This window comes from Alexandromys fortis, unplaced genomic scaffold (assembly GCF_014885135.2).
Source record: "Alexandromys fortis isolate MF-2015 unplaced genomic scaffold, M_Fortis_MF-2015_v1.1 scaffold_290, whole genome shotgun sequence".
NCBI classification, from domain to species: Eukaryota; Metazoa; Chordata; class Mammalia; order Rodentia; family Cricetidae; genus Alexandromys; species Alexandromys fortis.
The window spans coordinates 348,290-360,335 of NW_026068167.1; the positions used below are offsets into that span (position 1 = coordinate 348,290).

Here is a 12,046-nt window from a genome sequence, read left to right on the forward strand (position 1 = left end):
TTTGATGAAGTTTTTAAAAAGCATTGTCAAGTAGTTTGAGTGTATTTCTCCCCAGAATTCATAAGATTATCGTGGTAAAAAAGGCACTTCCCTCCACTCCGACTCAGAGGATGAAGGAAGTACTTGACCGCCTCAGATGCAAAGCTTTGGAATGACTTTCTATCCCTTCATTTAAATATTGCGGTACACTTGGTACTTGAGGTTGTCCTCAGAATCTTTCAGTCTTTCTGCTGTATTAGTAATGGGAATGTGGAAACAGTGCTTTAAGTAATGGCTGAATCTTATTCTTGGCTGCGTTGCCCCTCAAGTGTTTTGTGTATGCCTACTTACTGACTAGAGCCTGAAGGATATTTTGAATTCTAAAGGAGCTGCTTAATGGACATTACATTTCATTTGTTTGGAAAGGTGTATACACTGTGCTTTTCTGTATCCATGGGTTCCAAGTTCTCCTGGCTTGTCTTTCTCTTTTAAAAAGAAGAAAAAAGAAAAGAAAGGGGGGGGGGGGACAAAAGCTGCTAAATGTCACTAACACTTTCTGGCCTGATTTTCCCATAACTGATTTGTCTCTGTGAAGTGAAGTATACATCATCAAGTAGGTATCCATTCTGAACTCTGGGCAGATGTGCATGTATCTTGGACTGTGGGGCACTGTGGGGCTCTTTTTAGAAAGAGTCCAGCACGGATCTTCTGGGGCAGACACAGCTTTTTCAGATCATGAGCCATGCCTCCAGACAGTGTGTGAATAGAGTCAGAGCTACAGATGACTTCTGGGTACTACGTGGGTCTATAGAACTGCAGTTCATAAGATTACTTGATACTATCTTTTCTTGGGGGAAATATGTTGGTATATCTGGAAAATAAGCAAAAAAAATCCTACTTTGGTAACTGTATGCAACAAATAGAAAGATAGATTTCAGTCTCTGAACTGCTTTCACCATTTTTATCCTTGGTTAAACTGTTTTCTCTGTAGGGTGTTTTGAGATTCCTTAAATGAAAACATTTTTCCCCTTTGTTTTGCCTTTAAAGGACTTTCAGCAGGGGCGGGGCTTCTTTGTCTTCTTTAGGATTGTTCCTCTTCTGGGCTCAGCTGGAGCCAGACAGCTGTACTATACTTAACCAATGCTTTCCTTGGTTGGTCTATAGTTACAAAGTATACACCACTTGTCAGACGCTTTGTTACAATCCTGTATGGTATTTTCTTTAATCATTTCAGGACTATGAGCAAGTTTTAATATCTCAAGATGCTGTTAAATTGAGACCATGTGTTTTCAAAGGAGCGTCTGACTCACTGTGCTGCTCTGAGGCAGCCTGGGGGGCCAAGGTCCGTCTCTGTGCTTGTAATGATCTCAGTGTTGTAACGCTTTGTAACTGCTGCCTGCTGCTGCTGTCCTAACCCTCGGAGTGATGAGCTCCTCTGGGAGCTTTTGGTCCCAGTTGAAAGACTTGGAAATGTCACCCTGTCCTCCCACCTGTCACCCTTAGTACCAGATCATACTTGTTTAAAAGCATATGAGCTACTTTGTGTGAGAGTTGGCACTTGTTTTCTCAGGTGTTGACATGGATTTAGCATGGTGTCAATAGACTACTACCCCCTCTCAGAAGCTCTTATTTCACAATTTGTTTAAAACTATATCAAATGCTACTTCGTTTTGGGGGTAACCTTGTGTTTTGTTTCTTTAGCATTGCTGGCGATTGAACTAGGCCTTGCATGTGTTAGACAGCTGTTGTACCCTAGAGTTAAATCCCCATCCCCAAATTGCCATTTTGAATGTTATTTTTTTTTTAAATCAACCAATGATTGCCCCCATGAGTGGGTAAGGAAATTCTCCACTCCTTTTGTGTCAGCAAACAGTGCTATCAGCCGTGCTTCCAAACAGCTTCTAATGGCAGTAATGTGTTACACCCCAGCTCGAAAATAAGCCGTAGCTGCAGTCAGTGGCAGAGATACAAATGGAGTGTTGTATCTAACCTAGTGGAGCAGAGCTTAGCAGGTAGCGCTGTGCCACCAGGCGTCTTTCTCTGTTTCTCAGGAGTGGTGAATGTACTGCTGACGACTCCACTCTGGGTGGTGAACACCAGACTGAAGTTGCAAGGGGCAAAATTTCGGAATGAAGACATTATACCAACTAACTACAAAGGCATTATCGGTAAGTGTCTCCAGGATGTGTCCTTGTATGTTTGTCTGTTTCCACAGGAAAGCTGCCTAGCAGACAGCCTCAGATTCCAGCAAACCATTGTTTCTGTGTCTGTGATTGGTAGGAACTCCTCTGGGCATACTCTTCTCATAACAATGGCACACCACCAGAGGAAGCACCTACTGTGTCCCCACTTGTATCTTGCCTCATAACAAGCCTAGGACTAGGGTAGAGGTGCATACTGTTCCCAAAGAGCAGACAGGAAAGAAGCTGTGAATATGTCAGTTTTTATTTAACTTTTTGCAGTGTTAGGTTTTAAACCCAGGGCCTCAAGTGTGCTAGGCAAGCATTCTACCCCGAGCTTCACCCCTAAACTAAATATTCCTATTGTTGTCATCATTGTTTTGTGTTTGTTCTTATTTTGCTTGTTTTTAGTTTTTCAGGACAGGGCTTCTCTGTGTAACCTTGACCATCCTGGAACTCTGTAGACCAGACTGGCTTTGAACTCACAGAGATCTGCTTCCCTCTACTGGGACTAAAGGCTTGCGCCACCACCACCTAGCCTTTTTTTGTTTTTAAGACAATCTCTTGTAGCCTAGGCTAACCTCAGACTCATACTGAGGATGATCTTGAACTTCTGATCCTCTTGCCTCCACTTCTCAGTGCTGGGATTACAGGAGTGTATCACAATGCCATGCCTGAGACTGAACCAGGGCTTTGTATGTACTGGGCAAGCACTCTACTGACTGACTTATATCCCCAGCTCCAAGGGTTTAGGTTTTGTGTTCTTTTTAAGGCAGAATTTTGCCATTTTGCAGGTTAGCCTTGAACTCACTGTATAGCCTAGTCTGGCCTCAAATTCATAGCAGTCCTTCCAAGTACTGAGATCACAGGTGTGACTCACCATACTCAACATGTTACTGGTTTTGAGACAATCTCACTGTGTAACCTAGGCTGGCCTCAAACTTGAGATCCTCCTGCCTTTTAACTTCCCCAGTGCCAGTGTTACAGGTGGTTACTGCACAATCCCTGTTGTAAGGAATGAGCAGGCCGCGTCCTGCCGCCTGGCTAGCTTAACCCCCGAAATAACCACACAGAAATTGTATTAATTAAATTACTGCCTGGCAGCCGGGCCGTGCGCACGCCTTTAATCCCAGCACTCGGGAGGCAGAGGCAGGTGGACCTCTATGAGTTTGAGGCCAGCCTGGTCTATAAGAGCTAGTTCCAGGACAGGAACCAAAAGCTACGGAGAAACCCTGTCTCGAAAAATCAAAAAAAAAAAATTACTGCCTGGCCCATTATATCTAGTCTCTTCTTGGCCAACTCTCATATCCTGATCTAACCCATTTCTACCAATCTGTGTAACACCACGAGGTCGTGGCTTACTGGGAAAGATTCTAACCAGCATCTGTCTCAGGCAGGAGCTTCATGGCGTCTCTCTGCCCTCTGCTTTCTTCCTCCCAGAATTCAGTTCTGTCTTCTCTACCTACCTAAGTTCTGCCCTGTCAGGCCAAGCAGTTTCTTTATTGATTAACCAATGAAAGTAACACATAAACAGAAGTACCTCCTACACCAAATCCCACAAGGTAATTTTGTTTTGTTTTGTTTTGTTTTTTTTCTCTCGAGACAGAGTTTCTTTGTAGCCTGGTCTACAGATCAAGTTCCAAGTCAGCCAAGGATACACAGAGAAACTCTGTCTTATAAAAACAAAACAAGGTAGTTAAAGTTAACTCCAATGCAGGGCAGTTCATACCTCTTGTCTGAGGCAGGAAGATTTAAGTGTTCAAGGTCATACTGGAACATACATAGCAAGAACAAACAAACAAATGAACAGAAAGATACCCAAATAGGGAATCTGCCTCCAAACTATCATTGAAAAGAGGATGGTTTCTGTCTCTTCCATTCAAACAGAACAATTGTCTTTTCTAGTTAGGGCACTCTCAGGGTGCTTTACAAAAGCCTGACTTCTTGCTTAGATGCATTCCACCAGATTATTCGAGATGAAGGAGTCTTGGCTCTGTGGAATGGCACCTTCCCCTCCTTGCTGTTGGTCTTCAACCCTGCCATCCAGTTCATGTTCTACGAAGGCTTAAAACGGCAGCTTTTAAAGAAGCGAATGAAGGTAATCCCTGATTTTAAAAGCGACTAAAAGAAATGCCTGTTTTCTTGTCTGACTGAAGTGCTCCCCTCTGCTTTCCAGCTCTCCTCTCTGGATGTGTTCATCATTGGGGCAATAGCCAAAGCGGTGGCCACCACAGTCACCTACCCCATGCAGACGGTGCAGTCGATTCTGAGGGTAAGTGCTGGGGTTCCCCCCAGAGTGGGTCCAGTGACATCTAAAACACATCCTAAGATCTTCAGTGCAGTAATGCAGGTGGTGTGCCTGAGTGTTTGTGCCCATCCTCCCCTGTGTGCAGTACTCTGCTAACCAGGCTTTCGGCTGGCAAGGAGTGGGGGTTACATTGGAATTTCTTAGTAATGTATTGTCTCAGGAAAACCGTATGTGCAAACAGATTCCTCAAGGGCCTCAGGACAACCCGAGTTTGCTTCCTTCCCATTCACATTGTTTGCCGTGTGCCATGAAGCAGATGACCCCTGACAGAATCAGAGGTTAACACCTGTAGTTCACTCACAAGTTCTTAATGAGTTAGCCTTTCCAAATCACTTTCAGACTTCAGGGCTTGTTTTATACATTTGGTTGTTTATACATACAGACAGTTTTAGACACTGAGAAGCTGGGGTTGCAGTGTAGCTCCTGTCCTCATGAAGACAGCAAGGAAAGAGCCAAGTAATTATTATAAACTGAGTCCACTGTTGAGCATATGAACAGCACTGGCTTACTGGAGAGAGCTGTGGGGTTCTTCTTGGGCATCTGGCTGAACGCCTGCCTTCTGAGGAGGCACATGGAAATCTAGGTACAAGGGAATATGAAGCTTGTGCCACATCAAGAGCTTCCTTCATCTTAGGAACTGAAAGGAAGCCTCTGCGGCTGGGCGTGGAAGAACTAGAGGAAAGCTGTCGGGGAGGAAAGTGGCTGGAAGATTCTGTTCTCCACCCAGCAGGAAGCCTGCAGAGAACTTTGAGGTGGAAGTGGTAGGAACTGAGGTAGGGCTGGAAGGCCTGTGAGGTCTGTGCAGCTCTTCTGTAGCGGATGGATCTGAAGCTGGGAGGTAGGGTCTGCAAGTATATGAACCTGAGTTCAAATCTCGAGCATCCACCAAAAGAGTCAGGCATGGCTTCCCACACCTGTGACCCCAGCATGGGCTTGGGGAATAGGGGGCTGGAGAAAGACAGATCTTCTGTTTCAGTGAGAACCAGTCTTAAAACAGTAAGGCAGGGATCCAGAGAAGACGGCAACAGAGGCCTTACTGAAAGAGGGCCAATCACGTAGAAAACCGTTTTAGTAATGTAGGTGAGGGCTTGATAAGCCTAGACTAGGTTAACAGCAGTGGAGATAAGCTGTAGGCAGACTCAGTATCTGTACTGGGACTTGGTATATTGCTCAGAATACCACTTTACTGGGACTAGTTAGCATGTGCAAGGTCCTGAGTTCAATTCCCAGTAACCACATGGTGGCTCACAACCATCTGTAATGAGGTCTGGTACCCTCTTCTGGCCCGCAGGCATACACACAGACAGAATATTGTATACATAATAAATAAATAAATATTTTAAAAAAAAAGAAAGAAAGAAAAAGAAAAATTGTTAAAAATCTGTTGTACAGAGAACATTTAAAGGATTTATTGCCAGAGAAAATGAAGGTAGTTGTCTCAGTTAGGGTTTCTATTGCTGTGAAGAGACACTATGACCACAGTAATTCTTACAAAGGAAAACATTTAATTGGGGTGGTTCGCTTATAGTTTAGAGGTTTAGTCCATTATCATCATGGTGAGACATGGCAGCATGCAGGCAGACATGGTGCTGGAGAAGTAACTGAGAGTCCCACATCTTTTAGGCAACAGGAAGTGTTTCGTCTCACAGGGCCTAGCTTGAGTCAAGCTTGAGACCTCAAAGCCTGACTCCACAGTGACACACTTCCTCCAACAAGACCATACCTCCTAATAGTGCCACTCCCTTTGGGGGTCATTTTCTTTCTAACCACCACGGTAGTATATCAGTAAAAACACTGCTTTCCATGAAAAGTGTTTTTGCTAATGTGCTATTTTTATGTGTTGTTTTTAATTGGTTTTTAATAGAACGGTCTTAAATAACTGAAGCTACCACCCCCAGCATGTCTGTGTATCATCCCAGGCCTGTGCTTTGTCTTGTTTTGTCTGTGCTGATAAGAGTTTTCCCTTCATTCTCTGTAAAAGTGAAAGTTATTGATGCTGAGGATGTAGGTTAGTGGTAAGGGTATTTGTTTTAGCGTATTGAAGGCCTTGGTATAACCCCCCAGAACAATAACAACAGCAACAAAAATACTTCCTTTATTGAAAAATATTTTTGTTTTTAGCTTATTTAGTTGAAAAAGAGGATTAATAAAATCTGTGGTGCATTTTTATAATCAAACACTGTGCTATGAGAGTTATTCCAAAGAAATTTACTGAGTAGAAATTAAGAAGAAGAGGGGCTGGAGAGATGACTCAGTGGTTAAGAGCACAGTACCTGAGTTCACTTCCCAGCACCCATGTCAAAGGCTCACAGCCTCCTGTGACTCCAGCTCCTGGGGACCCAATACCCTCTTCTGCACTTTGTGGGCACCAGCACTCAAACGTATACATCGCATACACAGACACACACGTGTACACATGGTTAAAATAAAATAAATCTCTTTTTAAAAATGAAATTTAAGATAAAGAGTGATAAATAGTAATTATCTCTTTTTCTGTCTTTCTTCCTTTCCAGTTTGGACGTCATAGACTAAACCCAGAAAACAGAACCCTGGGGAGTCTTCGGAATGTTCTCTATCTTCTTCACCAGCGAGTCAAGTGAGCTCTAAGTGTTTGCTGACCTGGGCTTTCTTTCAGCAGCCTCACTCTGCTGGGAGTGATGGGGGTGGTCGGGTGAGCTGTTCCCCTTCAGTGCTACCGCAGCCTCAGAAGTCTCCTCCTCTTTTTTTTTATTAAAGTTTTTTTATTTATTATGCATACAGTATTCTCAGTACTCTGCCTGCATGTCTGCCTGCAGGCTAGAAGAGGGCACCAGATCTCATTACAGATGGTTGTGAACCACCATGTGGTTGCTGGTAATTGAACTCAGAACCTTTGGAAGAGCAGTCAGTACTCTTAACTTCTGAGCCATCTCTCCAGCCCCTCCCCCTCTTGTTTAAGTTTTTCTCAGTTCGGAAGCTTAGTGTGATTTGACAGCAATTTGGGGAATTACGGAAAAGTTCAGGCCTTTATTCCTTGCTAGTTAAAAATATACAGAACCCCTTTGGGAAGGGAACCCCCAAAGGGTTGGGAACGAAGCTTGGTTTCAGAGCCTGTGCCTAGTACTTGCATAGCCCTGGGTTCAAACCCTAACACCAAGAAAAAATAAAGAAGAAAGAGGCCAGGCGTCGTGGCATAGTCCTTTAACTCCTTTAATCTCTGCACCCCGGAGGCAGGGGCAGGCAGATCTGTGAGTTTGAAGCCAGCCTGCTCTACAGAGCTAGTTCTAGGCCAACTGGGGCCACATAGTGAGACCTGTCTCAACAATCAATAAATAAAACTAAACAAAAACTCACCAGGTTAAAAAGCCAGTTAAATGTCAATAAATGATACGTATGTACATATATTTAAAAACATTTCCCCTTTCTTCTTACTCCTTTCCCAAGAGGTAGTCCCTATAAAGTATATGCATTTCTAGAGAATTATAGGAAACTAATGTTTTCAGTGTATATAGCCACTGTTTTCATTTATTTATTTGTTTGTTTATTTATTTATTTATTTGAGGCAGGGCTTTGCTATGACACCCTGACTAGACTAGTACTTGTCAAGTAGACCAGGCTGGCCTCAATCCTCCTGCCTCATCTTCTCTCTTTTAGTAAGCTTATCATCACGCCCCTCCCTTCGGTTGTACTAGTTTCCTGTGGTGTGACACACTGATTTACTCACTGGCGCTCGTACTGATGAGTGCAGGGTCTTAACAAGCACTGCTGAGTGAAGAGCATAAACTGAGCCTCCTAGAATTAAGCAGCCATAATTTATGTGCAATTACCTAGAGTACATACAATTTTGACATTGTATAATTTCAAGAATTAGAAATTTAGACATTGCCGGTTGACCTGCAGTCTTTTTGCTAGCACCGAGAAGGTTAAGAACAATTGGCATTACCAGGCCATTTAAGACGTTGTCAGTTGGAGACCGATGAGGTCCTACGATTTGCAAATTGTTTTTACATGTTTATCTTGTTTGGTCCTCACTCAGCCCTGTAGAAAAGTGACTATATTCCTATTTTGCAAATCAAGAAGCAGATTTAGAGAAATTGATTTGCCCACCACTAGAGGCAGCACCAGATGAACGACTGCCATTCTTCAGTGCCGTGTTCTCTAGTGATGGGAGCACCTGCACTGTCCAGTAGGGCTGAGACTAGCTGAGGTAACTGTTGAGCTTCCAAGAAACCAAGCTTGCATTGTTTGAATTGCCACATCTGCCTAATGGTTACTGTCATTGATAATGCAGTGCCAAACTGAGCCTCTCATTTATGTGACTGGGAATCACCTGAAGGTCTGGGGCGACGGCTCATTGGTAAAGTGCTTGCCGTGCCAGCATGAAAACCTGAGTTCAGACGTCTAGTACCCATATAAAAATACAGGTGTGGCAGTGTGCGGCTGTCCCTGCGGCACTGATGAGTGAAGACACGTGGGTCCTGGAGGTTTGCTTGGCCAACCAGTTTAACCAAAACAGCAAGTTCTAGCTTCGGTGAGAGGCTTTGTCTCAAAAAAAAAAAAAGGTGGATTGTGATAGATAAAGATACTCAAGTCAGCCAGGCAGTGGTGGTGCATACCTTTAATCCCAACACTTAGGAGGCAGAGGCAGGTGGATCTACAGAATAAGTTCCAGGATAGCCAGGGCTACACAGAGAAACCCTGTCTAAAATATACACACACACACACACACTCAAGTCAACCTCTGGGCTATGCATGTGCAAACAAAGGCATGCACACACACCACACACATACATGCACAATATCATCTGAAGTCAGGTGTGATGTGCATACCTAAAGTGGTGGAAGAATCAAGAGTTAAAGACAACCTTGGCTATGTAAGAAATTTGAGGCCAACCTGGGCTACATAAGACCCTGTCTGTAAAAAGAAAATGCAGTTGAAATGCCTGTTACAATGTAGATCTGCGCCTTCCCTCTGGGCAGCCCTGGGACTTCCACTGTGGGTGGATGTCACCCTGAAGAACACAGTGAACAGGAAATGCATGGGTCCAGTCTTCTGCCCTCCTTTTCACATGATTACCCCTTAATAAATTTTCACAGCAAGCATATAAACTAGCTTGATTCGGGCACCAGATTAGTTTAATGTCAATCTGCAGGCTGGAGTTGCTCTTGAGCTAACGTAAGAGACTAACTCACTTTCAGCAAATAGTTTTGGAGGGATTATTTGCTTTGGGTTTCAGGTTCTAGCCAAAGCATTCTGAGGATCTCTTAAGTGCTGTCCCCAGGTGAGCATGCTCCTCCTCAGCAGCTGGGAGCTAGCTGGACATGCAAATTTTTTGATTCCTGTCCCAAAGTTAATGAAATGAATCAGATACTCTGGAAATGTCCCAGCAGACCTGTATTTAACCAGTTCTTCAGGTGACTTAGGTGCTTCCTGAATTTCACTTGAGCCCTAGAACCAAATGTACAGGCAGTCTAAGAATCAGACAGCTTTTCATTTCTGTCTCTTCCCTTATTTCTACTGAAGTTAAAATAATCTAACCTAATTAATGACTCTCCTACCATTAGGGAATTTTAAGTTGAAATAACTGAATTGGAGACCCATTAAACTTAGAAGTTCTTAGATCTCTGGCCTGAGCATTCCAGTGGTTTCAGAAGCCTTCAGCTCTGCATCTTAGTAGTGCAGTGTTGCCAGCATCCCACTAATGAGTGAGGGCTGTAATAAAGACAAAGTATCAGTGGCCTCTGAATACTACACTTCATCTGTTCCTAGTGCCTTCAAGGCTAAGAAGTACTCCACAGAGAAGTCTGTTGGAATTGAAAATCTCCGTTGCTTGTTTTGCTCCTAAAGAAAAACCCTTTCAGAGAGAAGCTATCGGGGCAGCAGATTTCTCTAATACAAGAGCTGACATTCACAAAGAAAATCTATTTTTTCCCAACCTCTTTCCTTTCAGGCGCTTTGGAATAATGGGACTCTACAAAGGCCTTGAAGCCAAGCTGCTCCAGACCGTGCTCACAGCTGCCCTCATGTTCCTGGTGTATGAGAAACTGACCGCTGCTACCTTCACTGTAATGGGCCTGAAGAGCACACACAAGCACTGAGTCCTCCACGGAGCAGTGTGGAGATGCACATGCTGCACAGAGAGAAGAGGCGGCTCTCCTCCGGTTCCATCCGCACCACAGTCATTCCTGTCATTGGCTCGAAAGGCTCCAAAGGCTAAACAGGGAGTAGAGTTGGCTAGGCCTATTGCCAACTTAATTTTTATGGTGTTTGCTTGGATTTGGGGGTGGAGGTTAGACTAATATTGAAATATTGAAAACCTGAAAATGTAAGTTTGAGGATGTTTATTAATTTTCGCAAGGAGTATGGACTTTCCACCTAAAGTTTTTCTCAACTTTGCCACTTGTTCTCTTTCCCCGAACGCAGGTTCTGACAATTCTAATGTATTTTCTCAATACTTTTATGTGTCTTAATCTTGGTAAAGATTTTCCTCACTGAAATAACATGACTGTGCCATGGGCATGACTTTATTTCTGTTCGACTCTTCTCCTCCTGCTCAATGAGAGTTAAGTGAGCTACTTATTTTGTGGGGAAAATGAAAATGATTAGTCCTAAATAATTTTCTTAAAATTTGTAAATGTCAATTATTCCTTAGTGTTTGGCATAGTTTTTTTAAATACATATTTATTTTGAATTGTCTTTTATTATAAAAAAAAAAGTCCTGATGTTGTATGTCCACCCATGCGAGCTCCAATCAGACAATCCTCAATAAACTGTCAGCGCGCACACACACACGCATTCATGAAGGTTGCTCTTTATTAAGGTACTAAGTGGGTGCGTGTGGTGTCTGAATGAGAATAGCCCGCAGGTGTGAACACCTGGTTCCTAGTTGGTGAGGAGGTGTGTCACTGTGGCCAGGCTTTAAGTTTCAGAGCCCACACCAGTCCCACTTGACTCCCTCTGCCTCATGGTTGTGCCACACGGTGTGAGCTCTCCGCTGCTGCTCCAGGGCCATGCGTGCCTGCGTGCTGCCATGCTCTCCACCCTAACAGTCATGGGCTGTGCCCTCGGAAACCCTGAGCCCCAAATTAAATGCTTTCTTTTATAAGTTTCTTGGGTAGCGGTGTTTTATTGCAGCAGTAGAGCGGTAACTGAGGCCGTGTGCAACCAGGTGGGTAAAGAAAGATTGTAAGAGTGCACTGAGCACCAGATACTCGTGTGGACTCCAGAATGCCCTTCCCCTGTAGAGCTGTGTGGACTGTATTTTCAGAAGCATTTGATGTAGGTTATTTCTATTTGGAAACATTCCTTGGGGGCCTACTACTGTAAAATACGGCCCATCACACAGTAGCGTTGGCATGAGCTGAGAGCGTGGTAGGCTTTCAGCCCAGGCCTTCTGAGTCATATTTTGTAGTTTAACACGATCCCCAGGTAATTCTCATCTATAATAAAGTTCAGAAGATCTTAGGGCCACTGGCCCAACAGAAGATGGCATTGGTTTTGATTACAGAAGTCAAAAAAATATTTCTCTCAAGGGAAAACTAGAGCATTGTAGGAAAGATGGCCTCTGAGAAATCTCAGAATCACATGTCACCAAAATTT

At 43.7% G+C, this 12,046-nt stretch overlaps 1 protein-coding gene across 1 annotated transcript in view; it reads left to right on the forward strand.

Moving 5' to 3' along the window:
• Window positions 1-11,238, forward strand: part of Slc25a17 (solute carrier family 25 member 17) — a 41,703-nt gene extending 30,465 nt beyond the window's left edge. Inside the window, exons 5-9 of the mRNA XM_050128243.1 lie at window positions 2,031-2,147; window positions 4,112-4,257; window positions 4,336-4,431; window positions 6,981-7,063; window positions 10,398-11,238. Coding sequence (XP_049984200.1) covers window positions 2,031-2,147; window positions 4,112-4,257; window positions 4,336-4,431; window positions 6,981-7,063; window positions 10,398-10,545 — 590 coding nt within the window. The 3' untranslated portion in view covers window positions 10,546-11,238. The remainder of the gene's footprint in view (window positions 1-2,030; window positions 2,148-4,111; window positions 4,258-4,335; window positions 4,432-6,980; window positions 7,064-10,397) is intronic.
• Window positions 11,239-12,046: the final 808 nt, after the last annotated feature.